Source organism: Lissotriton helveticus, chromosome 1_1 (genome assembly GCF_964261635.1).
Source record: "Lissotriton helveticus chromosome 1_1, aLisHel1.1, whole genome shotgun sequence".
NCBI classification, from domain to species: domain Eukaryota; kingdom Metazoa; phylum Chordata; class Amphibia; order Caudata; family Salamandridae; genus Lissotriton; species Lissotriton helveticus.
Genome location: NC_136057.1, coordinates 2,050,453,688 through 2,050,479,631, shown reverse-complemented (window position 1 = coordinate 2,050,479,631; position 25,944 = coordinate 2,050,453,688). Strand labels below are relative to the sequence as shown.

The window sequence follows — 25,944 nt, the reverse complement described above, 5'->3', positions numbered from 1 at the left end:
TCACACCAAGGGTCTAGGACCTGGAAGGCACCTCTTTTGGATCAGGAACTCACTTCTGTTGCAGATCCAGGGAGGCCCAGTGCAGCAAGTTGCAGCGAGTCCTCAGGAACTTGCTGTGTGCCTGTCGCTCAGAAAAGGATGTCAGTCAGCTAGTCCTTAGAGTCACTTCCCCCTGGGATGAAGGTTGTATTCCCCATCTTCCTTCCCAGCAAACAGGGCAGACCTCAAGCAGCAGAGCAGCAAGGCGTCCTTTGACTGTAGTATCCACAGGTGAAGGAGTGTACAGAAGGATGGGTTTAAGAGTCCCCTTTTTATATCTGGTGCCTACTTCAAAATGGGGGAAGTTTTTGGATATTCCCCCTACAGGGGTGTCTGGAATGTCCTGATTCTCTGTCCTGTTCCCAGTCTGCCTGGGGGCACAATAGGCTACTACTAAGTTCCTTGTGTGTGAGCTGAGCCAGTGCCTTTGAAGTGCAAGTGTGGTAGGTCACAGTTCCACCCGCTCATCAAATCAGATATGGTCCATCTGACCAATACCCAGAGCCTCCTTTGTGATACTGTCTTGATACAATACACAATGGCCAACTCCCAACTATGCCTAATCATGTGACCCAGAACCAGGCTGCAGGCACCAAATGGTTAGGACAAGAAAATGCCAACCTTCAATGTAATTTTCAGAATTGTGACTTAAAATTCTGACCTAACTGTTTAAGAGGGTTTAAATTACAATTTCTCAGACACCAAACATATCTTTCTAATCTGCTTCTTATCAAAAGTTAACAATTATTAAATGTGATAAGGGAACCAAATGCTGTCTTATGGAAGAGGTAGGCTTCACAGTAGTGAAAAAAAATTTAGGACTTTTTCACAACTAGGACATGTAACACTTTAAGTATGTTTCTAATTTTAAATACACTGCACCCTGCCCTATTGGTTGTTTAATACCCCCCTCTGGGGTGCCATGTATACATTAAAAAGAGAGATTTAGGCCATTAAAAAAGGTTTATTTTGACTGGCGAGTGGCAGTTTAAAACTGCACACACAGACTGCAAAGGTAGGTCTGGAACATTGTTGAAAAGATAGGTAAGTTGTGATACAATCAGTGCTGCAGGTCAACTAGTAGCATTTAATTTGCAGGCCCTGGGTACCTGTAGTAATACTTTACTATGGACATACAAGTCTTGCAGAGGCTGGGGAAATGTCTCCCACTTCTACCATTGAACTGTAGAAAGACTGTGGTCCAGGCATTGGTCACATCTAGATTAGAGTATGCCAATATTCTGTATCTGGGCCTGCTTGATTACCTGCTTAGGCGCCTGCAGGTGGCCCAAAACACAGCCGCCAGAGCAGTTCTTATGCTGAAACAAGGACCCATATTTCCCCTCATCTCAAAGCTCTTCACTGGCTCCATGTGGAAAAGAAGATGACGTTTAAGGCCCTGATGTTATTCTTCAGGGCCTTTCATGGGAGCGACGCCCGCTGCCTCAGCAGGAGAGTAGCCCAATATACACCACCCAGAACCCTGAGATCCTCCTACCGGAACCTAGCTTCCCAGAATATTTCACTCTCGGTCAGGAGGCACCTCCTTCAGGTTCTTGGTTGCACAGGCATGGAACTCTCTCCTTATGTCATTAAGATCTGTGAGGGGCCTAGCCACCTTGAGGAAATAATTTAAAACCTAATTATTCCATCAATAAATTGTCCTTATTTTAGCAGCTTTTTACAGCATTAGTGACAGGGTGTCTGTTGGATGTCGGGAAGGCATGTCTGAGAGCCGGGACACTATAGTTGAGTAACTGTGAGCTATACAAGTGTCTTCATTCATTCATTCATTACATTCCACTCTGCATCTCGGATCAATCCATAATTGTATTGAACAATCTTCTTCTGTTCATATGTGACATAGATGTGTGGGTGTGAATGTTGTATTTTTTAATTTTTATTCTTTGAATGTTATATTTTAATGTGGTGTAATACACAGACACACATACACATCTTAAATTATGTCACAGAAAAAATCCCATGTTACTAGGTGAGTTTCCATGTGTTTGTAAGAATTTTGAATTAATTTATAGCAATAAAATGGTATGACAAATCAAGTCTACTGCGCTATGGGCAATTTAAAAAACAATATGGCAAATGGTTTCTTTATCTCTTGATAACCAACAAGTGGAAGGCTGCACTCAAATTCACTGCAAAAATTAAAGACCCAAAAGAAGTACTACAGTGAGTGGAAGTTGGGGACTATAGGTATAACATGGGTTTGGGTATTTTTTTATATGGCCTGAGTATACTGCTTTACCTAAAAGGTTGTTCCAGACATTGACTTGGTGAATGAGCAGCAGTATATATACTGGAACATTGTGGGTACTGCCTACTTGGGCCCATATAATATATAGTGTACTCTCTCCCTGTATGTGCCATTGTGCACTTTCAAGCTGGTGTGCCAGGGCAAGCAGGTACAATTTCTCTGTTACAATGAATGTGCAGCCTCCAGGGCATTCTGGAACTCCCATATTCAGTCAAATATGGAGCGGCTGCATCAAAGCTGCTCCACAATTCTCTGTGCAAGCAGCAACCTGTCTGCTTTTTGAAGGAGGAATTAGAGATTGTTTGCAGCTGGATTCAGTGAGTGACTGAATGCACCTGCCGGAGGATTTCTGGGGGCATCTATTGGAACCCCTTTCACCTCTCCAGATGGTTGACCTCAGCGAGCTTATTGACACTGTAAGACCTTTTTGTGGCACACTGTCAATGCGTTTCCTAAAGGCATGTTTGCTTCTGCACTCACGTCGGTAATATGGCATGGATGCAGTGAGAGGCAAAGGGATTTCCTCATTTTCATGGGGCCATGCCCCCAACCAAATGAGAGATCACCTCATGTGCTACATGTGCTCCAGCACTACCAGTGTTACAGAAGGGGCAACACAAGCATCTGCAGCCTCTTCTGTAATACAATTGTGCCCCAGGGGCGAAAGAAAGCAGGTTTACCCACCCGTTGTGCCCCTGGTCAATGTGAGTAATGCATCCTTGGGTATATAGCAATTTACGACACTCAGGCATTGTGGATAACATCTTGTTGATGGTGCTGTTGACACTTGGTTATTACAATATTGTTCTGATTCATTATTTTAGATGTATGTACATTATGGGTATGAGTCGAGTCTAACATGTACATACTGAGGCTTCTAAAATAGTGGTCAGGTTAAGGTGTTGGAATTGCCTGGGTACTAGTGCATTGTGTAAACTGACTTCGCCATGGAGCTACAAAAGGTAAGGCAATACTGGTCTGGCTATGTTGCTTTCCCGTCTCATTAAAGGGGTAAAATAATGTTTCTTTAGTTTTACTTTAGAATTATCTGTCATGTCTATCGCTCTACAGCCAAAATATTTGCGTTTTATTAATTTTGGTTAGTCGGGGTAATCTCTAACACACTCCTGGATAAGTTTGGGCACCCTCACAAACTTGTTTGCGCCCTTACAGTTCAAGCTGGTATTTTCCATGGCTGCATTCACAGACCATCCCGGATCAACAGGTGAAAAGGAAACATGTTAAGTACAATTACCTAATTAATTAACAAAGGCTTCCTTCTTTGCAACGGTCGGCTCATTCATGACAAAGTATTACGGAGAGCAGAAGAGAAGACCATCCCCAGGCCTGAGGGGCCAAAAGAAGTGTTGGAGAGTGAGGAGTAACAGCAGGAATAAGGGGTGGGTGAATAGAGGGCAATGGACAGTAAGGGCCTGATTACGATGACAGTGGGACCTCCACCGACTGCCCATAGTTGACGGTCCCACCGCCATCTCAATTATTTTTTCCGCCCGCCACAAAATGTGGCGGGTGGAAAACATGATGTGTCTGCCCATCAGACCTCCTGCATTCCACAGAATGGTGGCAGTGCCTGCCAGGCACCGCTGTAGGGATATTGATATCCCTTTCTGCCTGTCTGTCAACAGCAGTTAACACGCCATGACCAGGCAGGCGGAAACAGACTTGGAGGCCCGTAGCGGACATCCCTTCCTCCTGTGCTTTGGACATGGGCCATGGTGAGCACCTATGGTGCCCCCAACATATCCCAGCACCATGTCGGCACATTGCGCCTGCAGATATATATAGCATGACATTTCATTGTACTGCGACGGGTGCTGCAGACCACAGCACCCGCCGCAATACAATGAATAGACATTGCGACCACCACGGTGGAGGTCGCATCGTAATACGGCATATGGGACCACTGCCTTGCAGGCAGGCGGTCCCCATTCCGAATGGATCGTGGAGTTTATTCCCTGTTGACGTATTTAGAAGTCCAGGAGAAGTTTTAGGTGGTAGTGAGCGTGTTTGCAAGCAAATTGATGCAAATGGGTAGAAAATAAGTATGTTCAATGGGGTGGAGTGTACATGGAAAGAGATGGAGGGGCAACAGAAATGTGTGGTGGGAGGGGGAGGTATATTTTTTGTCTCTTCCTGTAGGTAATACAAAATACATTTAAGAGAATGTCCGATTCGAGCTACAGATATATATTTTGAAAGATACATTTCAGAGAAAATTTCAACTGTGAATCATTTGAACCAATTAATCTCAGAAAAATAACCTACATGTGTGGCAGAATATATCTGAATATCTTAGCTCCGAACATGCCTAGGCAAATGTGATTCAAATTACCTGTAAATGTGTCGACGCGGAGATTCTTGCTGTATCGAAAACTAAGCCGGCCAAGTTTAGGATTAAGTATCCTGAGAGCAATATTACTAGCTGCAGCGCTGAGGAAAGAAGAAGGGGTTCGTCTTTATCATACTGTGTATTTCAAACGCTTCCAACCTATATTACAATATTTAACTGAGTTTTTCTGAACCAGTAGTGTGATGAAGTCCACTGCACAACCCTTATTGTAAAAGACAGGCACATAGGGACGAGTATGCACTTCATGTTTTAGTTTTATATAGCGCGGACTTGACCTGAAGGTATTGGAGCGCTTTACATGAGCACAAGTTACGTTACACATGGACACATTCAAAAAAAATTTTTGTAGGCACGGGAAGTTTCACCCCCTGCTCCATCATAAACAAATAAGTCATATTGCTTACACTGTGAGAAGATCAGGTGCTTGGCTTTTGCTTAAAGCTTTCAGTAGTGAGTAGGTGAAACTGGCTACTTGCAGGTTGCTCTCGGTTAACGCAACGTTAGCCATGTTCATCAGCAGGGCAGCAGTGGGCTTAGTTTCCAGCAGAACGACTGATGCCACCATTCGGACCTCAGCGTTTACTTTGTGATTTGCAAAGATCTGCATAAGAATGTCCTGTACCTATATATGAGGAGATGATACATTAAATTCACAAATATTTGTTTTAAACACTCCAACATTAAATGTAAATGCTTCAAGGCCACTATTGTGTCGTTAAAACCACTTAAAAAACTAAATAAAATACAATAAATCCTTCATTAATTACTGCACATTTGTCTACTTTTGATTAGTAGATAGGCTGGCAGTGGCTTCTGCATCACAGGTTGACTACTCGTTTATGTTTGGAATATCTAAGGCTGCAATTATGAGATGAGCGCTGTAGTCAATCTGATAGGACTAGTAACAGCAGTTATGAACACCACTGGTATTATGAGATCTATGGGAAAACAATAGATCTGTTTTGTTTCACCTATACATTTAAATTACTGAAGGGAGCATAAATCTCTGGATGAATCTCCAGGGTGAAATAACACATTTCTGAGGAATCACATCTGAAATTCCAGATTTTGTCAGCAATTTCCCATTGCTAAGTGGACTCTAAGGGTTTCATTTTTAATCCTCTTATAACTCACTGGTACTGGTGACTGTTTGGGTGCTGAGATACTGTATATGTTATAGGGCATTTAGAATGAAGCTTCGGGTAACCTGTGTAGGAGACTCCCAGGGCATTCAGAAGTTACTGATCTCGAATTGTAACACTTCATTTCTAAGACACCCCACAACGGGGACCAAGAACCCCTTTTAGCACTTAAGTCTGAGGGCAGGGAGGAAGAGCAGTACATGGCTTACCTAGAGATCTGAAAGTAGATGTTGGAATGCACTCCAGTTCTTCTTAATATCAGCAAATTGCAAAGTACTCAAGACAAAGGCTATTAGTGCAAGCTTGACTACTGTGCTCTGTCCCAATAGCACAAATGAGGTTCAAAAAGTAGCTAATGCATCGTCATGCACCATTCTCAAGCTGCACAGCAAGTTGCACAGGTCAACAAACAGACATCTATTTATTAATCCATGTTTATTCCATAACATTAAAATAATTTTTCAGACTCACAACAGAGGCAATGTGATTCCAAGCTTCAAATGCTAAAAGACATGCCTTTCCAAGGTTTATTCAATAGCACAATGAAAATCAGAGTACGTCCTGGGCAACCATATGGAAATCCACCCAATGCATTTCGGCCTTAAAGCCCTTCTTTAGGGGTAAGTGGATTGTAAAGATAAGCCCATCAGCATAGTAGGGAATCTTAAAAAAAAATATAATCTAAACAACCATGCAGACCTTAACAGGCTTTTGCAAAAGTCATCCTCCACCGTACTCATATCCACCATGTATTGCATGTGTAACATACCAAACAATGCATGCATCGCACCAAATGATACGTTCAATTGTTCTAAAAAAATAACAAAAATAAACAGTACTGTCTACTGAATAAAACCTGTGCGGAAAACCATCATAACAAAAACCCATCGTGAACCTGACGATGTTATCGCATTGCCATATATTGAAAATCTAAACTTTCATGTCTAGACTCGAGTCCAGCACTGCGATTGCCATGTGTGAAACCAACCAAAAATGTGCTCAAAATAAACTGCTGATTTTAAACGCAGTTAAATCCCCACAGGTGAAGGCCTTCGAAACTGAAATGCACTAAATGACTGTAAGTACAGAACCAAAAATTAACATGGAAGAAATACGTGGAAATGAAGTTAGTGCCTCAGTGCTAAAGTGATAGTGCTCTCTCCTCCTAACATGGCAATAATGGCTCATCCCCACTTGGCATATTTAATTTACTTATACGTCTCATGTAAAGTGCACATGTGCCCAGGGAGAGTAAATTAAGTGCTACTAGTGGGTCTGCAGCACCTATTGTGCCACCCACTAATGTAGCCCTCTAACCATGGCTCAGGCCTGTCATTGAAGAGACTGCGTGTGTAGTTTAAACTACCATTTCAACCTGGTTAAATAAGCCTTCTGCCAGGCCCAAACCTTCCCTTTTTAGGGCTCGGGCCTGCCGTACACTGCGCATGCAGTGTCGTGCCGCGAGTGTCCATTTCTCGGCGTTTTGAAAATGGACATGGAAAGTCCACGCAGCTCGTACGTGTTATTTCCAAGGTCCATTTTCATTGGCTTTTGCATGCATGCTGTTTTTTAACAGAACACGCAATACACCATAGGCGGTCGCGTAGCTCCACCCGTTGGCCTATTGGTGTCTGGTACGCGCACCAGAGGCCATATGTTTTGAATTATCGCGGCTTGATAGCCGGGATAATTCAAAACATTTGCTTTTTTTTACACAATAGCAATTGCGAAAACGATCGCTTTCAGTGCCGCTTGTTTTGAGATGTCCCCGACTTCATTTGTGAATACCCAGCCGCAGGACAGGCTATTCGGGTCCTCCCTGTGAGACGGGCGGTGGTAGGTTTATGATACATTAATGCTCCAGCGAGACGTGTTCTATTCAAGAGGCTGAACCCTGAATAAAAGGCGCATAATACAACTAAGCAAGGGGCTCCATAAACCCCCCCAGAACCCAAAAGCACGATATGAGATAGCCCAGCCTGGCATAAAACAGCACAGTATGTTAGAGCGTGACATAACACTACAACATGAAACATAGAGCACGGTATAGCACAGCATAGTGTAAAGGTATAGAAATGTATTAGCATAGCAGAGTTAAATAACATATCACAAAAGGATAACTGGACACAGTATAACACAATATATAGAGCCCAAACGCACATGAAAGGAGCACAGTACAGAAAAACAGCAGAGTATGACTGAGAGCCCGTCTCACCACCACATCAATCCAAGGGCACCCTTTATAACAGTGCAGTTATCCCTACCCCACACAACTTTCAAACTGCACTCTTTTCCATGTGCCATTGTGCCAGCTTCCCCATTTCTGAGCCTTGCCACCGGGAGTCTCCTGTCCTGCCTGCCCTCTGCATGAGGCCTGTGTGTAGCGTCATCACTGGGGCGCCTAGTCCAGCGCCCCCTGTAGCCTGCCTGTTCCCGGACCCCCGTCCCGCCCTCCTATGGGGACGCCCGCCCATGCGGGCTCTCGGCTCACCTCAGACTCCTTCCTCTGAGTCCTAAAGAGCTCTAGGCTCCTGAACTGACCCTTCTGTTTGCCGCCATTGCCAGACTCGTCATGCCTGCTCCATAGAGTCAGTGTTTGTCAGTCTGAGCTCCAGACACCTGCTGCAGCGCTGTTGCCAGCGCATGCCCGGCCCACCCAGTCTGCGGGGTGGGTCAGTGACCGGAACACTGCCCCGCAACACTTGCAGCAGACAGGACCTGCCCATGGGATGCCCCTGCGGGTGGGGTCACTGCCCAGACTACTGCCCCTCCCCCTCAGCCTCACAGGTCCTGCTACGGCCTGTCCTCCTAGGTATGGTGGTCACTGTCCCCGGAGCAGGGCTGACAGCAGTGCAAACCCTGCCACAGTGGTGCCCTCGAGGGCAGCATCACTCATACTTCTGCTCCCCCCTCCAAGCTGCACAGGCCTCATTGATGGAAAACTCATGGTATGGCTGAATTTCTACATTTCAATTCAAATAACTGGGTGACAGGGCAATTTCGTATGCTCATCCATTCCCTACCTACTATATTGGCTTTTTATAGCGCTTTTCTGCCCCTCACGATTTCAGGCTGGTCGAGAAAACAGCAATGTTGGTTCTGTATGGTTGGTAGAGTGTAGATCTGTTTTTTAGAGTGTCAGGGGCCTAGCCCCCACCCCCTCCCTTTACTGCACGCACAGACCGTTACTGAGAGTGGTGTATGTGCAGCATGGTGAGAGTGACAGCATGATGAGAGTGACAGCATGATGAGAGTGACAGAGTGAGAGTGACAGCAGAGTGAGAGTGACAGCATGAGTGACAGCAGAGTGAGAGTGACAGCATGGTGAGATTGACAGCAGAGTGAGATTGACAGCAGAGTGAGAGTGACAGCAGAGTGAGAGTGACAGCAGAGTGAGAGTGACTGCATGAGTGACTGCAGAGTGAGAGTGTCTGCAGAGTGATTGTGACTGCAGAGTGAGAGTGGCAGCATGAGTGAGAGTGGCAGCATGAGTGAGAGTGGCAGCATGGTGAGAGTGACAGCATGGTGAGAGTTTTTGTGACAGAGTGAGAGTGACAGCAGAGTGAGAGTGACAGCATGAGTGACAGCAGAGTCAGAGTGACAGCATGAGTGACAGCAGAGTGAGAGTAACAGCATGATGAGAGTGACAGCAGAGTGAGAGTGACAGCAGAGTGAGAGTGACAGCATGAGTGAGAGTGACAGCATGAGTGAGAGTGACAGCATGAGCGACTGCAGAGTGAGAGTGACTACAGAGTGAGAGTGACTGCATGAGTGAGAGTGACTGCATGAGTGAGAGTGACTGCATGAGTGAGAGTGACAGCATGGGTGAGAGTGACAGAGAGAGTGACAACGGAGTGAGAGTGACAGCATGAGTGACAGCAGAGTGAGAGTGACAGCAGAGTGACAGTAGAGTGAGAGTGACAGCATTAGTGATTGACAGCATGAGTGACTGCAGAGTAAGAGTGACAGCATGAGTGACAGTAGAGTGAGAGTGACAGCATTAGTGATTGACAGCAGGAGTGACAGCAGAGTGAGAGTGACAGCATGGTGAGAGTGACAGAGTGAGAGTGGCAGCATGATGAGAGTGACAGAGTGAGAGTGACAGCAGAGTGAGAGTGACAGCACAGTGACAGTAGAGTGAGAGTGACAGCATTAGTGATTGACAGCATGAGTGACTGCAGAGTAAGAGTGACAGCATGAGTGACAGCAGTGTGAGAGTGACAGCAGAATGAGAGTGCACGCTTTCACCAGACACACACACCAGCAGCCATCTGTGCACGCTTTTACCAGGCACACACACCACCAGCCGTCATTGCACGCTTCCACCAGGCACACACACCTCCAGCCGGCAGTGCACACTTCCACCAGGCACACACACCACCAGCCATCAGTGCACAATTTCTACAGGCACAGACACCACCAGCCATCAGTGCACACATCAATTGTTAACACATCCACAATTAACTATTGTACTAATCGCAGTATGGTGCACTTTACTTTTAAACATATTCAACTAAAGCGCAGCATGCCACCATTGCTACAATTCCAATCCAACCCACATAATTCCACTACCTACCACATGCATACACTCCATAACACATGGCTAAAAGACATTCCCATTTAAAATGCCATTAGCTCTAACTCAATTAAATCCGAGACCTATTGCATTTCCAATGCGTGTTATAGATATGTCACATCTAAGGGAGGTTCTTGGCAACCTAGAGGAGAGGGTGCAATGCATCTAAAATGCAGGACATCTGCTTTTAAGTTTTACATGTCCTGGTAGTGAAAGATTCTCAATTTGTGTTTCACTACTGCAGGGCATATCTCTCCCATAGGATAACATTCTGATTAACTTATCCCATTTTATAACTTTAATTCTAAATTGTGAAGAGATAAACTTTTCAAGTTTGGTGTCTCTGGAATCACAAAGTAAAATCCAAGCTTACGGTGAAGTCAGGTATTAAATTGCAACTCTGAAAATGCCACTTTTAGAAATTTGGCCTTTTATTGCTTTGGTTACTTTGGTGGCTGCTTCCTGTCTCTGATCACATGTCTGAGGCGGGTGACAGTTTGGATTTGTGTATTCCCCTTAGACTGCCAAACACAATGGGAGTTTTGGTGTGACTTGATGGGCCATTCTGGGAGGATGGGATGGAGAAGCTGGGTCCAGCCTTACCTATACCTGAATAGGCTGTGTCCTTCCCCAACAAAAAGGACTGTATGCCCCCTGTAGTGAGCCTGGAGCCATGGCAGGAGGGGTAGGACATCGGTTCACTTCAAAGGCTTGCTTGACTTTGAAGTCTCCCCCACTTCAAAGGTACCACTGGATATACGTACTGTACTTCATACACCACCACTTCAGTACATTACTGGACCTGTGAAGTCTACACCAGGAAAAAGGACTTCTGTGCTTGTGAAGGGACTGCCACTCTGATGGACTGCTGACTAAGCATAGGCACAAAATCCGTTCCGCTCGCGGATTTCGCGGATTTTCGGTAAATCCGCAATCCGCGAACTCCCGCGAATTTACCAAAAATCCGCGAATACGCGAGCGGCGGATTCGGGGGGCAAAAGTTCAAGCCTTCAAGCTTGAAGTTGTAACTATTTTAGGATGGCGCCGGCAAGCTGCCAGCGCCATCCTAAAATTGTTACTAAGTCAGCTAAGTTAGCTTCAACAGGAAGCACTAATAGATAAAATAAAGCAGGTGCTCGAGCACCTGCTTTATTTTATCTATTAGTGCTTCCTGATCGGTCTCTGACCTTTTATACACACAAGAGGCATGGACTCGCATGGACTCCCCGCACGTTTGGTCCCGCTCACACACTCGCGGTGTGCACCGTCTTCCCGCCATTTACCCACTATGATGGACAGTTGAAGCTCAAATTCAGTGACGCATTCATCAGCCCAAAAACAATCGTGAGCATTGTGGAGGCTGGGCAGGTGTGCTTTCTTCCCAAATCTACCGTCCAAAATCAGCTGTGATGCTGGATAGAGGCCTTTGCATCCTTGACTTTCACGAGCGCAATCCCCTGGCTGTTCCTGTGACCAGGAGCTTCTTTCTCTTCATCTGCTGCTCTGATCGGTCTCTGACCTTTTATACACACCAGAGGCATGTGTGCTCGCATGGAAGCCCCGCCCACACACTTGCGGTGTGAACCGTCTTCCCGCCATTTACCCACTATGATGGACAGTTGAAGCTCAAATTCAGTGATGCATAAATCAGCCCAAAAACAATCGTGAGCATTGTCGAGGCTGGGCAGGTGTGCTTTCTTCCCAAATCTACCGTCGAAAATCAGCTGTGATGCTGGATAGAGGCATTTGCATCCTTGACTTTCACGAGCGCAATCCGCAAATCCGCAAATCCGCGGATTTTGCGGATCAACAATACGCAAATCCGCAAAATCCGCGGATAGTGGATCCTGTGAAATCCGCCCATGCTTACTGCTGACTCCTGTTTTGCTGTGCTGACCTGCGGGCCCACGGTCCTCCTGCCTTGGTAAGAAGGACTGGGCCTGCATCACTGAAATCCCGAATCACTACAAGGGCTAGCTGGCTGGCCTCCTGATCTGAAGTCTCAGGAACACAAAAGACTTACAACCACCTTGGTCCTGCACCTGGACACTGCTATCTGTGAGTCCGCCCTGTCAAGTGGTGCCATGCCAGTCCTGGACCCCTAGAAGTGGGTCTAAGGCATCTGTTCCAGCTAAGCCCACTCTACAACCTTAACAACACACCTGCTGCACAGATTAGAACTGGTGCAGCTCCGCAGCTATGTGGATCAGCACTGCCGCATCACCATTGCTGCGTGGATCGGACCCGACGCATCACCTTTGGAACCACCTCGGGTGCTGTTCTGCCTCACATTCCCATCGATTTCTGCCTCGACGATGCTGCCCATCCTCTGCATTGCAGCTTCCCACTCATTGGAGTTGATGCACCAACACCGCTGCATAAATTGGCACAGATGCATTGCCTTGACCTTGCCATGCATCCTCGAAGTAAAATCACCCAAGATTAAGGCAGTTTTTTTCAGCGAGCCTTGCAGGTTCTACGTATCTATCTCACACTTCATCGCTGTTGACCTGAACCTTTGACTTTGTACTAGTCAGGCATGACCAGATTTCCCAAAAAGGGCTTTTTGCTTGTAGACGCTATATCCACCAATCATTTGATGTTGAATATCTCAAGTTCTGCTCATTAAAATGTTGTTGTTTTGTTCATGTTTTACTTACAATAATAAGCTCTATTATTCTAACCTGGGGGCCCATTAGGATCGCGGACGGACTTGAGTCCGTCCGCGACCCCTGAGGAGGAGGGAACGTCCGCATGGGCAGCGGCGTTCCCTCCTGTGCAATTAGGATGTGACCGCCACCCTGGCGGTCACATCTCTATTTTTAACATTGCAGCGGGTGCGGCTTCAAGCTGCACCCGCCGCAATGTTAAAAGAGCACGCATTGCATTTACATGCAGAAAGCGGCAGGCACCGCGCGGTGCCTGCCGCTGTCTGCATGTAAAGGCAGGGTGGTACCATAGGTACCCCCAATGTGCACCCCCCACCCCCCCTTCACCCTGGGGGCCCGCAACGGGCCCCCAAAGTGCACATCCGTATGCTTTTCCACGGCAGAGAACCCGCCGCGGAAAAGCATATCTGCTACGCACTCCTAATATGTCTGGCGGTGTCTGAGAGACACCACCACCATATAAGAGCTTTTCCGCCGCGGTTGTAAGCCAACCGTGGCGGAAAAGCGGCGGACAGAAACCAAGACCCACCAGCCATCCTAATTTGACGGTGGGTCTTTGGAAGCTACGCGGCGGTTTTCCCGCATCCTCCGGGCCGGTGGTGTCTTCCGCCGGCCCGGAGGATGCGGGAAAACCGCGATCGTAATGTGCCCCCTGGTGTGGAATCTTTTTGTGTGGTGTTTCTTTAACCTTTTTACTGTTTGAAGTGCTTGAAGAGTTGCTCAAATAATTTACACATTGCCTCTAAGTTAAGTGTGACTGCTCTGTACCAAGCTACCAGAGGGTGAGCACATGTTAATTTAGGGGTTTGCTGCTTCTTACCCTGACTAGGATTACAGATCATATTCCAGTCAACTAACAACCCAATTTCTAACAGTTACCATATATATGCCTATATTTTGACATAAGCTATTGTAGACCAATACCTATGGGACTTGCCATATTTCAACAATATACAATACAAAACAGTATACTTTTCAATGCAACTCTTATTTCTACTACCATTTTGTAACAATAGAGGACCTAGAAACTAAATCGGACCCTAAACTCATATGCCTCAACAAAACACCAATCCTTAAAAAGCTTGCCAAAAGTAGCAACTTTTCCCAGGGTCACAAATATAGTCGTCTGTGAGTCTTATGGTACCAAGTTTAAATGTAAAGGGGGATTTTTGGGAACCGGCTCGACTCAAGTTAGCCACCAATGGAGTTAGTACTGAGTGATGCCTCAGCTCCTTCTGGGACACCACAAACATTATTTAAATGAGCCCCAGAGGGCAATCTGGAGTCCTATTTGATGAAGTCACAAAGCTGTTGATTCTTTTATTTTGATTTCTTTTCTTTAAAAACACGTTTGGTCTGCCCACCGAGCTGGGTAGTGAACTGCGGGTGCCCCAGTTCCTGATGGTGATACCAGTAAATATTGAGGAAGTCTGAAGCCGACTTTCCTGACCACTCTGGCATGGAACCTTAGGTATCAGGTGGTGGAATAAGCTGATTCCCCTACTCCCTTTTGATTCATCTGATTTTCTCGTAACATGGGGGGAAGAAGAGCACCATTCATGTTTTTTCTGGTCTGGGTAGTCCCTCGCTTACTAGGCAATCCGTGCAAGCCCAAGGACTCCCTTACTAGTCCCCGGGGTGGGCAAATTGCCACATGCCCCACTGGGGTAATTCAGATTAACAGGTCGTGTTTAGCTTTTTCAAACCAGCAGCCCCAAAGGCCTCATGAAGTGGGTACAGAGAGGAGGTCTTGCACTATCATTTGGGCTTTTGTCAGATGGCACATCACACAGGTTCAGAAGCATCTGCACACATATTGAATATTAAACTGCTTGTTTAATTCTGCTTGATATCTGCACAAAGGTTCTAATGCCATAGATAGTACCAAGATAAATTTGTTATGGACCATAAATAATTTGATTGGGAATCCAATCCAAGAAGAAATGTTTAGCTGAAGTATACACTCTGTAGTGTTTTGTTTTAGTCTCCCTGATCTCATTCACTAATGCGTCTGCTTTAAATGGGCTTAAGCTGAAACCGCCATGCCCTACTTTTTTTTTTATTTCAGGTAGTTTTTATTGACGTTTTCAAAAATGGAACAAAGGCACAAAAGGACATATAATACAAGTAATAAATATAATGTACAGAAAGCAAGGAGGGTTCCATTAGTTAGACGAGGTAGGATATAGAATATGGAGTGAAAGACAAATGTGTCTCAGAAACACAATGAGTAAGGAATACGACATCACATTGTAGCTTGCATTGTATCATACGTATTTTACGATCGGATGGTCATGTGTATATTCCAAGTAATTACATAGTCAAGCAAAAATAATATAATCACGATATATCTCATCAGTTTTCAGTTTGATACATTAGGCAAAAGGAAGTCATGCCCTACTTTTTAATAACAGATCAGTTGCTGTTCACAAGTGGGGAAAAGGGCTCTGTGCAAGTTGCATGTGACACAGATTTAAATGCATGAGCACATATATAATGTCTTAAAAGGTGACAGTTCTTCTAACTAAGCATAGTGTCTGCACCTAGGTAGAATACCAATGCCCCATAATTCAATTGGAAATCAAAGAAGAAATTAACTATTTGAGGAAGTGCAGAATCTGGAAAACGCTCACTGTTTTTACACTTTGGATAAAATGGGCCTAAAATGCAACTTTGATTGGCATGACATGGGCAAATATTTGAGATGACTTTATCTAAAGTTTCCTCACTTCCAAACACTTATTTAATGCCTATATGTATATGGGTATGTATTTTAAATCTGTAGAAAATTTCCCCGAACGAGCCTTAATGAGATTCAGGTATTGAGCTACTCGACTGGTCCAAGTTGATTACTCTGCTGACCAGCCAGCAGTTCAGAGATCCAGTTGATACTTTGGTGGGGATTGCCCTTGTTGTGGGAGAGAAAGAGGCCAGTGGCGAAATCTCATTAGACTCATTAGCTGCATTTCTCTCACCAGCCCGGGCAGGATGCTCTGACAGAGACAAAGAAAGAGCAGGCAGAGCTTTGGTACCAGTCATCCAGTGTCAAGTTTTGGCCAAAGCAATAACTCCATTCAGAATCTTAGGCATCTTTAAATCCCCTTAAAAGCATTAGGAACTAGAGCAACTCAGCAGAAATAGAAGGGGAAATGGGGAAGGAGAAGACATAGGAGAGCTTGCTTGGGTGTGCATTGTCAGCAATGCCTTGCATGGACAGAGGTTGGTTAGCAGTCTGATTAGAGGCCATAACCTCAGAAGGCACTCGGGGGAGTTTTTAATAGGTTAAGTATAAGCCTACAGATCAGTGCACAGGATTTTCCAAATTTGATCTGGTGCAGAAAGAAATCACCCACAATCAGAGAGACCAGCTTTTGCTGCTACAGGGCGATGTCGGCAATAATCTTATGTCAACCAGGATAGCAGTGCTAATTCCCAGTACATCAATGATCAGAAATCTCCAGATCAGTGAGTGCTGGTGAGTTCTCAACAAGTGTTTGCAGTGTGGTGTTTTTCTCCATTTTTCCCCCATTCTTTTGTGTTCCCAGAGTCTGGCTGTTCAATGTCATATTCTATCAGACAGTGGATGTCTGCGGCTTCAGACAGCCCGGAGCTGTAGGCAAGTCATCCACATTATATTTTCTGTTGCAACACCTTGCCGCTTGTCATAAGCAGTCAAGTATAAGCTCGGGATTCTTCATAGAAACCTGACTATTCTTTTAAACCCTATATCATATGGCTTTGTTGGTGCTTAGATACAGCTAACATCAAGACTGATACCTCTCATCCCCATAGTACATTTTTGTGCTCTTCACATATTATGATTCACTTTACATTTCTCATAGCAAACCAGTTGTATGTGATCATTATTACTATTGTACCTCCCAATTCTTCCTGTCTACTTTCTCTCTCTCTTTCCCTGCCCACCTAGTTATCCTCTTTCCTGTTTTCCTTCCTCCATTCATCAGTTGAAGGATTGGCCCAAATGTTGGGACTGTTGATAGCACAGTTGTGACAGTTATAGGTTTGTGACTGGCAATGCCGACATGAAGGATATAATATTATTAACTGCTTAAGAAACTTTCCTTTGGTAATGTTTCTAATTATAATACCCAAAAATTGGTGTCGAGAAACAAGATTTCCGCCCTGTTTGCCATCTCACTTTAAGGTCAGTGGCGACAGTGGCGTCTCTGTCCAGGAATCTGATGTGCCATGCCTTATGCTGCTCTATTGGGACCTCCTTCCCGGGCTTGTTTATTTGGTATCCATAGCCGTTAATGTATGCGGTAGACTGGGAGATTTCTCTCCACCCTGTGCCTGAATCCACATGTGTCTATAACCCGCCCATTCCCATCAAGGTACAACAGTAAACTAGGAGTATTCTATCTTCCCTGCGCCTGCCATCCAGATCCATTTTCCATCCTCTCATTGTAGTTCATTCTTTTCCTCAGGACACACTTTCAGTCAAATAAAGTGTTCCAAGCCTCATTCTCTCCCAGACTCCATCTTCATGCTGCATTTTTTCTCATCAAAGTATAGTTATGCTGGAAAGTGGTTTATTAGTAGTAGTGACTTCCCACTAGTAATAAGACCACAAACACAATCAGAGTTTCAGACAAGGTCTCAATTAAGTATTCCCTATCTCAAATCTTGGTTTCTGGCAGCGAGCAGGCAGGGGTAACTTAGGAGACAGGTGTGTAAAGCATTTTAAAACATCAATGCATTACAAAAGTAAGACACAAGTTGCAATACAAATCAAACTCCAATTTATACAAGTGAATTATATTTTTATTTTTAAATAGAAAAATGCAAAAAATCCAATGTAGGGAATCGGAGATATGAATTTTTAAAGAATAAACACTTTTTAGTGATTAAAAACATCTGCAACCAATTTGAGACATCTCGTCCTGACTGACTGAGACAAAATCAAGGTTTGAGCCTGACCGCGACGGAGACCTGATTGGATACACTCAGCAGGAGGACTCAGTCATAATTGTACCTTCGGATTATAATCTCTTCTGGAGGATTTTTCTCTTCACTTTGAGTGGTCCCCTCCAGCAGGTCAATTTTGATGCAGTGTAGTTGAATTGCTTCTCTGTGAGGCTTGGGTGAAATCCTGGAAGTCTGGAGCTCAGGAGCTTTCAGCGGGATGAACCTGAAATCTCAATGTCGAGTTGGTCACATTATCGAGCTTTTTGACAAAAAGTTCCCAAACTTGCAACTTCTTCCTTGAGAGCTCAAAATGTTCAAAACACCAATCCAAGGGTCTGGCATCTCCTAGATGGTCCTTGGGATGTCTAGACTACAGTTCCCACAATGCACCTGGCCAGATCTTTAAAAGTCCACTGGATGCATTGCAGGATTGTAACTCTTGTTGGAGATTATGTAGGTGGACTCTGTTAGCCTGTAGCTTGCAGGAAGCCAAACCCTTAATCCTTCATGAAGCCAGGCAAAGTCCTTAGGGCTGTAATAGCAGATTGTGCAGCAGGTTCAGTTCTCCAGAGTGCAGTCCTTTGGTTGCAGATCCGGATTCCAGCAGGGCAGTGTTTCTTCCCCTTGTAGGTTTAGGCAGCAGATTTGAGGAGCTATGCAGCTCTCCCATATTTATTCACAGTTTCTGGGTGTCAAGCACGGGGCGACCTTGACCAATGGGATGCAGGGTGCCACTCAGGTTTATGACCACTTCCTCCAAAGTGAAGCATATTCCTGTCCCAGAAAGAACAATTCTCTCAAAATTCAACTTGGAGAAAGTCTCTCCTTCGGGGTTAGATCTGGCTAAGCCAACCCACTGGTGTGGCTAAGTTTCACTAACACACCCCTTCCAACTCCCTGACTAATCTAATTACTGAGGCTCCTGTGAGGCTGGGGGTGCAGGATGTGGAGGGTCAGCCTGTGATAGTCCCATACTGTCGTTCTCCTCCTGAAGATCAGTTTTGCTCCCCCACCTCCTTCCTGCCTTTTGGCTTTTGCAGCTAAAGTTCTTCACCCACAGGAAATTAATTGTCAAAGGATGGCCAATCTGAAGAGGGCTGCTCGAAATCTGCATTTTGTCTCACAGAAAAGAAAGGTTAATAATGTATTTTCTGTAATAGTTATTATAAATCTAACAGTGCAAGTTGTTGGATTTATCTTAACTATTAATTAGATACATTGATGTTTTTTTTAGGTGGCTCCTGTCAATATTTATGCTTAAATAAAATATCTCAATGTTAGCCTACGTAGTCATTCACTACAATTGGGAAAATGGAATTGTCACTTATTTCCTCACCAGGGACCCTGCCCCCCAAAAAATCCTTCACGCCATTGTGGACACAACAACCCATTCATAAATAGTATAGTCAATGCATCACAGAGGTACCCTCAAACTGGAAAATCGCAGCAGTCAAGCCCCTCCAGAAAAAATAGTTGGTGGATCCTCCCACCCTTTTTTAACCTCCGGCTCATTTCCCTACTGCCCTGTCTCAGTAAAGAATAGTCAATAGTCAACTTACGACATTTTTAGAAACCACAAACACCCTATCTACAACTCAATCAGTCCTTATCATCTCTTTTACATACTGCAGAAAGCCTTAAATCCGCCCTGGACGAAGGGAAACATCCAGTTCTGATTTTGTTAGATCTATCAGCTGCATTTCATACCATCTCCAAAGAGATCTTGCTACATCAATTCAAAGCGTGTGGCATTTTCCATATGGCTTTGGCCTAGCTCAAGTCATTTCTGACAGGCCGTCAGGAAGTAACCGTGCTTGGACCATATCAGTTAGTCGTAAAACCTCTGCATATAGGTGTCCCGCAGGGATCAATATTGAGTCCAGTACTGTTCAACATCTATATGGCCCGCTTAAAGAACTGATATCATCAACAATCTACCAATGCTGAAGTAAACTTCCAACATTGTCTCACAGAGGTCTTTCATTGGATGAAGCAGAATTACTTGAAGTGCAAATCAGAAAAGACTGAAAGTATGCTCTTAGGCAAAGCCAACACTTTCACCCCAGTCACTGGTGGCCACTTAATACCCCTCCAACACCCAACACGGTGGAGGCAGCAAACAGTCTTGGAGTAAAATTTGATTCCTCCCTATCTTTTTGTCCACAAGTTCTATCAGAGGCAGGGAAGTGTTTTTAATTGATTAAATCCCTGAAAAACGTTTTTAACCTTCTCTAGTCACCACAAGAAAGACTGTTACAGCAGCTCTATTAACTTCTCGGCTTCACTACTGCAATAGCATCTATGCAAGCACCAATACAACTATCCTAAAAAAACTTCAGGCCGTCCAACACGCAGTAGCCCTTCTGGTACTCTGGTTGCCACGTCGCTCCTCTGCTCCTGCAGCTTTAAAAATGTTGCATTGGTTACCTCTACACAAAAGAGTGCTATTTAAGATAATTGTCATCACTTTTAGAGCTTTCAGGGACACTGGACCCTTGTACCTAAGATCTAGATTCTTACCCTATATCACTGCATGCACTCTTAGATCTACCTCAGCCAATCTGTTAAAACCTGCCTCCTTCAAACTTAAAACTAGAGGAAGTAGATCAGTAACTGTCCTAGGGGCAAAAGCATGGAAATCAGTCCCCAGTCAACTTCGTCTCATCCAATCTGAAGCTTCCTTTAGGAAATCCCTAAAAACATGGATTTTCGGAGCCCTCTCTATTCTTCTCGCTCATTTAATTCTTTCTAGTCCCCCGCAGGCAACTCGGACCACCCTATACCTTCTTTCTCTTATGTCTGCACAGCTCCAAGATGCTCCTTTGGAGTGACAGTCGCGATTTAAAAATTCCATATACAATACAATACAATCTGTCATTAACTATTACATTGAGCTTTGTACAATGAATACAGTGCATCCATGGTGTTGCAAGAAGGGCTCCTTTTTTGCTGTTGTTTGCTGGTGGCAAAGACTCACCTGGACTTTCCCTGAAAACCCTGCTGGTCATTACTGTTTCCTGCTAGTTTTGCCCCGCGGCTGCCGCTGTTGGACCTTGCGAGCAGCCGCCGAGCGGGGGTAACTACATTGTCCAGCACCCCAGAGGTACACGCCCACTTCACCACGCGCCCAGTGGGGGACAAAAGACCGCGAGTACTGCGGCAGAGCGGGCTCCTTTTTTGCTGTTGTTTGCTGGTGGCAAAGACTCACCTGGACTTTCCCTGAAAACCCTGCTGGTCATTACTGTTTGCTGCTAGGTTTTCCCCAGCCGCTGCCGCTGTTGGACCTTGTGAGCGGCCGCCGAGCGGGGGAAACTACATTGTCCAGCAGCCCAGAGGTACACGCCCACTTCACCACGCGCCCAGTGGGGGACAATAGAACGCGAGTACTCCCGCGTCGTGGGACGCGCGCGGGAGAAGCCTGGGACAAGGGCGGGGCCATCCGAGGCCAGAGGATGCCTGGCTGGGCCACCCCCCCAACATCACTGACTAACATCTTCCCAGAGACACAACCAAACCATACTATTGTGCGTATATAAAATTCGCCCTCCTCATAACCATTCGCGGTTTTGTTAATCTATTGCTAGTCTATTACTGTTGACTTATAATCATGAGTAAGCTTACTCGCAGAGGGGGTGTAGCTAGGGGGGGAGTGAGGACAATGGAAAACTACCTGAAACGGGCTGAAACTGAATTGTCTAAAGAGATTGAACGCGCAGAGAAAAGGCTTTCACTAGAACCACCTAGGGACTTGACGGTCCAAGCTTTAGTTCACGACTCACCTGCGTTGGTGTCCCCGTCCTCATCTGAACCATCGCTGGCAGCTGTCCTGCCAGCAATGGATAGCTCGGGGTCAGCAGGCGATATGACTGGTTTAACTAGTTCCCCTGAACTGATTCCTCCTCCTTCATCACGGGTGCTATGCTATAGTCACTCCCGTGCTCCCTCAGCTGTGACTAAACCTAAAGACCTCATAGGTAAAAGGAAAGCAAAATGTGCTCCAAAAGGTAGCCGTCAACCGACAAAAATGTCAAGGCGTAAAAATGTCACATCTGGGCTGGGTAACCATATAGAGACAGTAAATACCCTGAGTGGCTGTCCACCTAACTTAGGAAGCAGTAAGCTCCCGATACCCAATGTGGATCCTTATAGTGTGGCTGTCAGACCTGAGCTACTGGGGCATATTGAGGATATGTTTAAAGCATTTATATTCCCAGTAATGGACAAATAAGAATCCCTAGATCGTAGACTGGGTAATTTAGAAAAGTTCATTACTAGTCAACACACCACAGATATCATAGCGTCTCAACCAACTAGTGCATGTCCTGCTAGTGTCACAGTACAAGTGCCCTTAGATACAGGAGGTTGCTCTGCTGATTATAACAGCCAAGCACCTAAACAGATGGTCCAAGCTGTCACTGCTACTCTAGGGGCAAAAATTGGCCCAAAGGGCCCTGTTGGAAGGCTTCAGATGACAGGCAATTACTCCATTAGGAATATCTCCCTCAATCTCCCCCCCGAGGCTTGCCCATACTCCATCATATTGGCTAATGTTCCCAAAATACCGGAGACAGAGGAGGAGCACTGGTCAACATTAAAGAACAAGGCTCTCCATTATCTAAATAATAAAACAGTGTTAGGTGAACAGTTGTACAGCAAATTTAAGATGGTTAGAAGGGTTACTTGGGTGGGAAGATCCAAGAAAAGATTGGAGGGAGATTGTGTGGTAGTGAGTTTTAGTTCCCCCGAGCTAGTGGGACATATTTTGAAGCAGGCAGGATCTGTTAGGATCCATCATGATAGCGTCAATGTCTTACCACTGGGGTATTTTTACCAACCACCTGTTTACTCTGGAATCCATGATCCTAGAAACAATGCATTAGAGGTAGCTCCAACACCTAGTCTGTTCCCAACAAGCAATAGATTTGATATTTTTAGTTCCCTGAATGATAATGATTGACTTCCCTTTAAGGAAAGTGGGATAACGCAGGGATAATCTATGGCCTGTAATGGTATAACAGGTCAATCTGGCACACTACACAATCCCTTAGTAAAGGTTCACCGACCTGCACAAGAAGAAGAGTTAGGTAGCACCTTAGGGGTCATTATTAACCAAATCCAGTTGGATATCTGCAGTAAAGTAAGGGACACTACTGGGATAGGTGAGAATGGAATAGTGGGTATAGAAAACAATATAGAAACCGCTATACCTCTTGCATCATTGATTTCGTGGAATATAGCTGGGCTGCGAAGCAAGATAAACTCAACAGACTGGTTGGTTTTTGTAGATACTGCGGATTTTATCTTGTTACAAGAAACCTGGTTATTAGATCCAGAGTATAGAGTTGGATATTTAAATTTTTCCATCCCAGCTATTCCAAGTGTAAAAGGTAGACCAAAGGGGGGCCTAATAAACTGGGTTAAGCAGGATAGTAGATATAACATTCATCAATTAGACACCAAAAGTAATGACATTCTTTTAATTTGTGTTTCCGGTGTTGATTTCAATGATCTCTATATTTTTAATATATATTCACGGGGACAACCGGGGGGTAAATCCTCCCAAACGGTTGACCAATTAGATGCTCTTCTTGAGAACTATCGCAGTAAAGGAAATATTATCATAGGAGGGGACCTGAACTGTTTTTTTGAACCATTGGATAGGAACGATATCGACCTGACCACAGATGAAGACACAGCTTGGAATATCCCCTCGCTGTCATTGGTGCCAATTAAAAAATGGACGGAGGCTGCGCTTCAGCTTAAAACACTTTGTGTAGGGCATGGGCTGCGCGCAACTAATGGACGCACTGCCTCTGATAGGCAGGGAGCGTTTACTTTCAACAATGGGATTTCAAGTAGCCGTATCGATTACATTCTTACTAATAAGGAGCATTGGCAACATATCAATGATATGAAGATCGAACAAAGGGCCGAAAGTGATCACGACCCGCTACTAATGTCCTTCTCGTTGGTCAAGACCAAAGCCCAGTATGACCCGCTAAGCTGTGTGGAAATAGGCCTTTCCAATGATCTTAGGCAAATTAAATGGACTGACTGTGTGGCGATTGAAGAGAACACAGTTGCTATGAAAGAGCTAACTATTCAGGCAACAGAGGACATTCAAAATTGTGCCTAATGTTGATCTCATTCATTCGAAATTTTTTAATCAGTTGAGTAGTTATTTTTTAAAGAAGAAGATCTCCAACAAACCGCATAGGAGTATCAGAAGAGAGGAACAGTGGTATGGGAAGTCCTGCAGAGCCGCATACAAAGGTCAAATAAAAAGATAGGAAAAACATTAAGAGCGCTAGAGCGTTATATAAGAAAACGCAACATGATGCCAAACGTACATGGGATGAGGACTACTGGGCAGAACTCTTGGGAGCTAGCAAAGAACACACTATGTGTACCTTTTGGGATATGGTCAGGTGGGGTAGGGGGCTTAAAAGGGCTGAACCAACCAATTATGTTCCCCCGAACCTATGGGTTTCCCATTATGCCACCCAGTTTGCTTCTTATGAGCTGGTGGGTGATAGCGATGCCCCGATTAGTGTTGAGCAAGATATTATCCCCCTACGCTTCACTAGAGTTGAAGTTAGAAAGGTGTTGGATAACATCCCTAAAGGCAGGGCACCTGGCTTGGACTCAATCCCTGCTGATCTATTTATGCATGATAAGGAGGTTTGGGCATCTTATATTTTAGCTCTAATCAACAGTATTGCAAAGGGCTCACCAATACCCGAAACCTGGAAGGGTGCTGTGATAATGCCCATACACAAAAAAGGGGATCCCTCAGATTCGGGAAATTACAGGCCTATCAGTTTAATTGATTGCATTCAAAAGGCAGTTGCCAGGTTTGTCCTCCTGAGGATACAAGCATGGATTGAGGAGGAAGAGGTACTCTCTCCGCTCCAGGCTGGGTTTCGTACACACGCTAGTACCATCGACCAAGTATTCCGATTTGTTTTAATTTACTGGCGGGTGGTGGTACTAGGGGGGGGGCACTCTGTATGCTGCTTTTATTGACTTAAAATCAGCGTTCGACTTGATGCCACGACATAAAATGTAGACTGTCTTTTTAGAACAGGGTATGCCCTTGAACATCCTTGCTTTAATAATCAAGTTACACGAGGGTAACTATGCCCAAGTCCGCTGGAACCGGCAGGGGAGCGTTAAGGATACATTTTCAATCGCCGGGGGTGTGCGCCAAGGGTGCGTCTTGGCACCGACTCTCTTTTCGTTGTACATCAACAGGGTGATCAGCTATTATAAAATCCAACCTACAGATGCCCCCAAGCTGGATTGCAAGCTGATCCCCCTGTTGATGTTTGCAGACGATACGCTTTTAATTTCAATAACCCAGCAGGGCCTACAGAAGGCCATAGATGTCTTCGAATTATTTTGCAAAGATCATGGTCTGGTTATAAATGTTAATAAAACTAGGTTTATGATCCTACATAAATCCAAGTATGGTAGAGGGAGGGCACTTGTGAGCGGGGCACAGCTCGAGCAGACAGAGGTCTTTTCATATTTAGGTATCACCCTGTCCTCTAAAATGGACTGGAAACACCATACCAATCTTGTGGCCATAAAACATGCACAATTGGCAGGGGCCCTAACAAAGGAATTCTATCTTTCCCACACAAGGCCGGTCAGTCCAGTTCTCAAGATTTACGATGCGAAAATAGGCTCAGCGGTTCTTTACGGGGCCGAATTGTGGGGGCTTAGTAACCTCAGTAGTCTAACGACAGCACAAAATAAATTTTTACTGGGAATTACAGGTCTTCCGACATCAACCCCTTTGATACCTCTGTTCTATGATCTGGGCTGTCTGCATTTGGAGGACATGGCTCACTATAGAACGATAGCCTACTGGAGAAGACTGTGGGTTACCCCTGAACTCATCCAGTATGCTAGGGCATTTATGGATGTACGGAATGCGGATA

At 45.0% G+C, this 25,944-nt stretch overlaps 1 protein-coding gene across 1 annotated transcript in view; it reads right to left on the bottom strand.

Moving 5' to 3' along the window:
• The window catches only part of LOC144766461 (vitellogenin-1-like), a 1,095,729-nt gene that overhangs the window by 636,344 nt on the left and 433,441 nt on the right, over positions 1-25,944 (bottom strand). Inside the window, exons 12-13 of the mRNA XM_078650353.1 lie at positions 5,087-5,304; positions 4,665-4,762 (exon numbers count right to left, since the gene is read on the bottom strand). Coding sequence (XP_078506479.1) covers positions 4,665-4,762; positions 5,087-5,304 — 316 coding nt within the window. The remainder of the gene's footprint in view (positions 1-4,664; positions 4,763-5,086; positions 5,305-25,944) is intronic.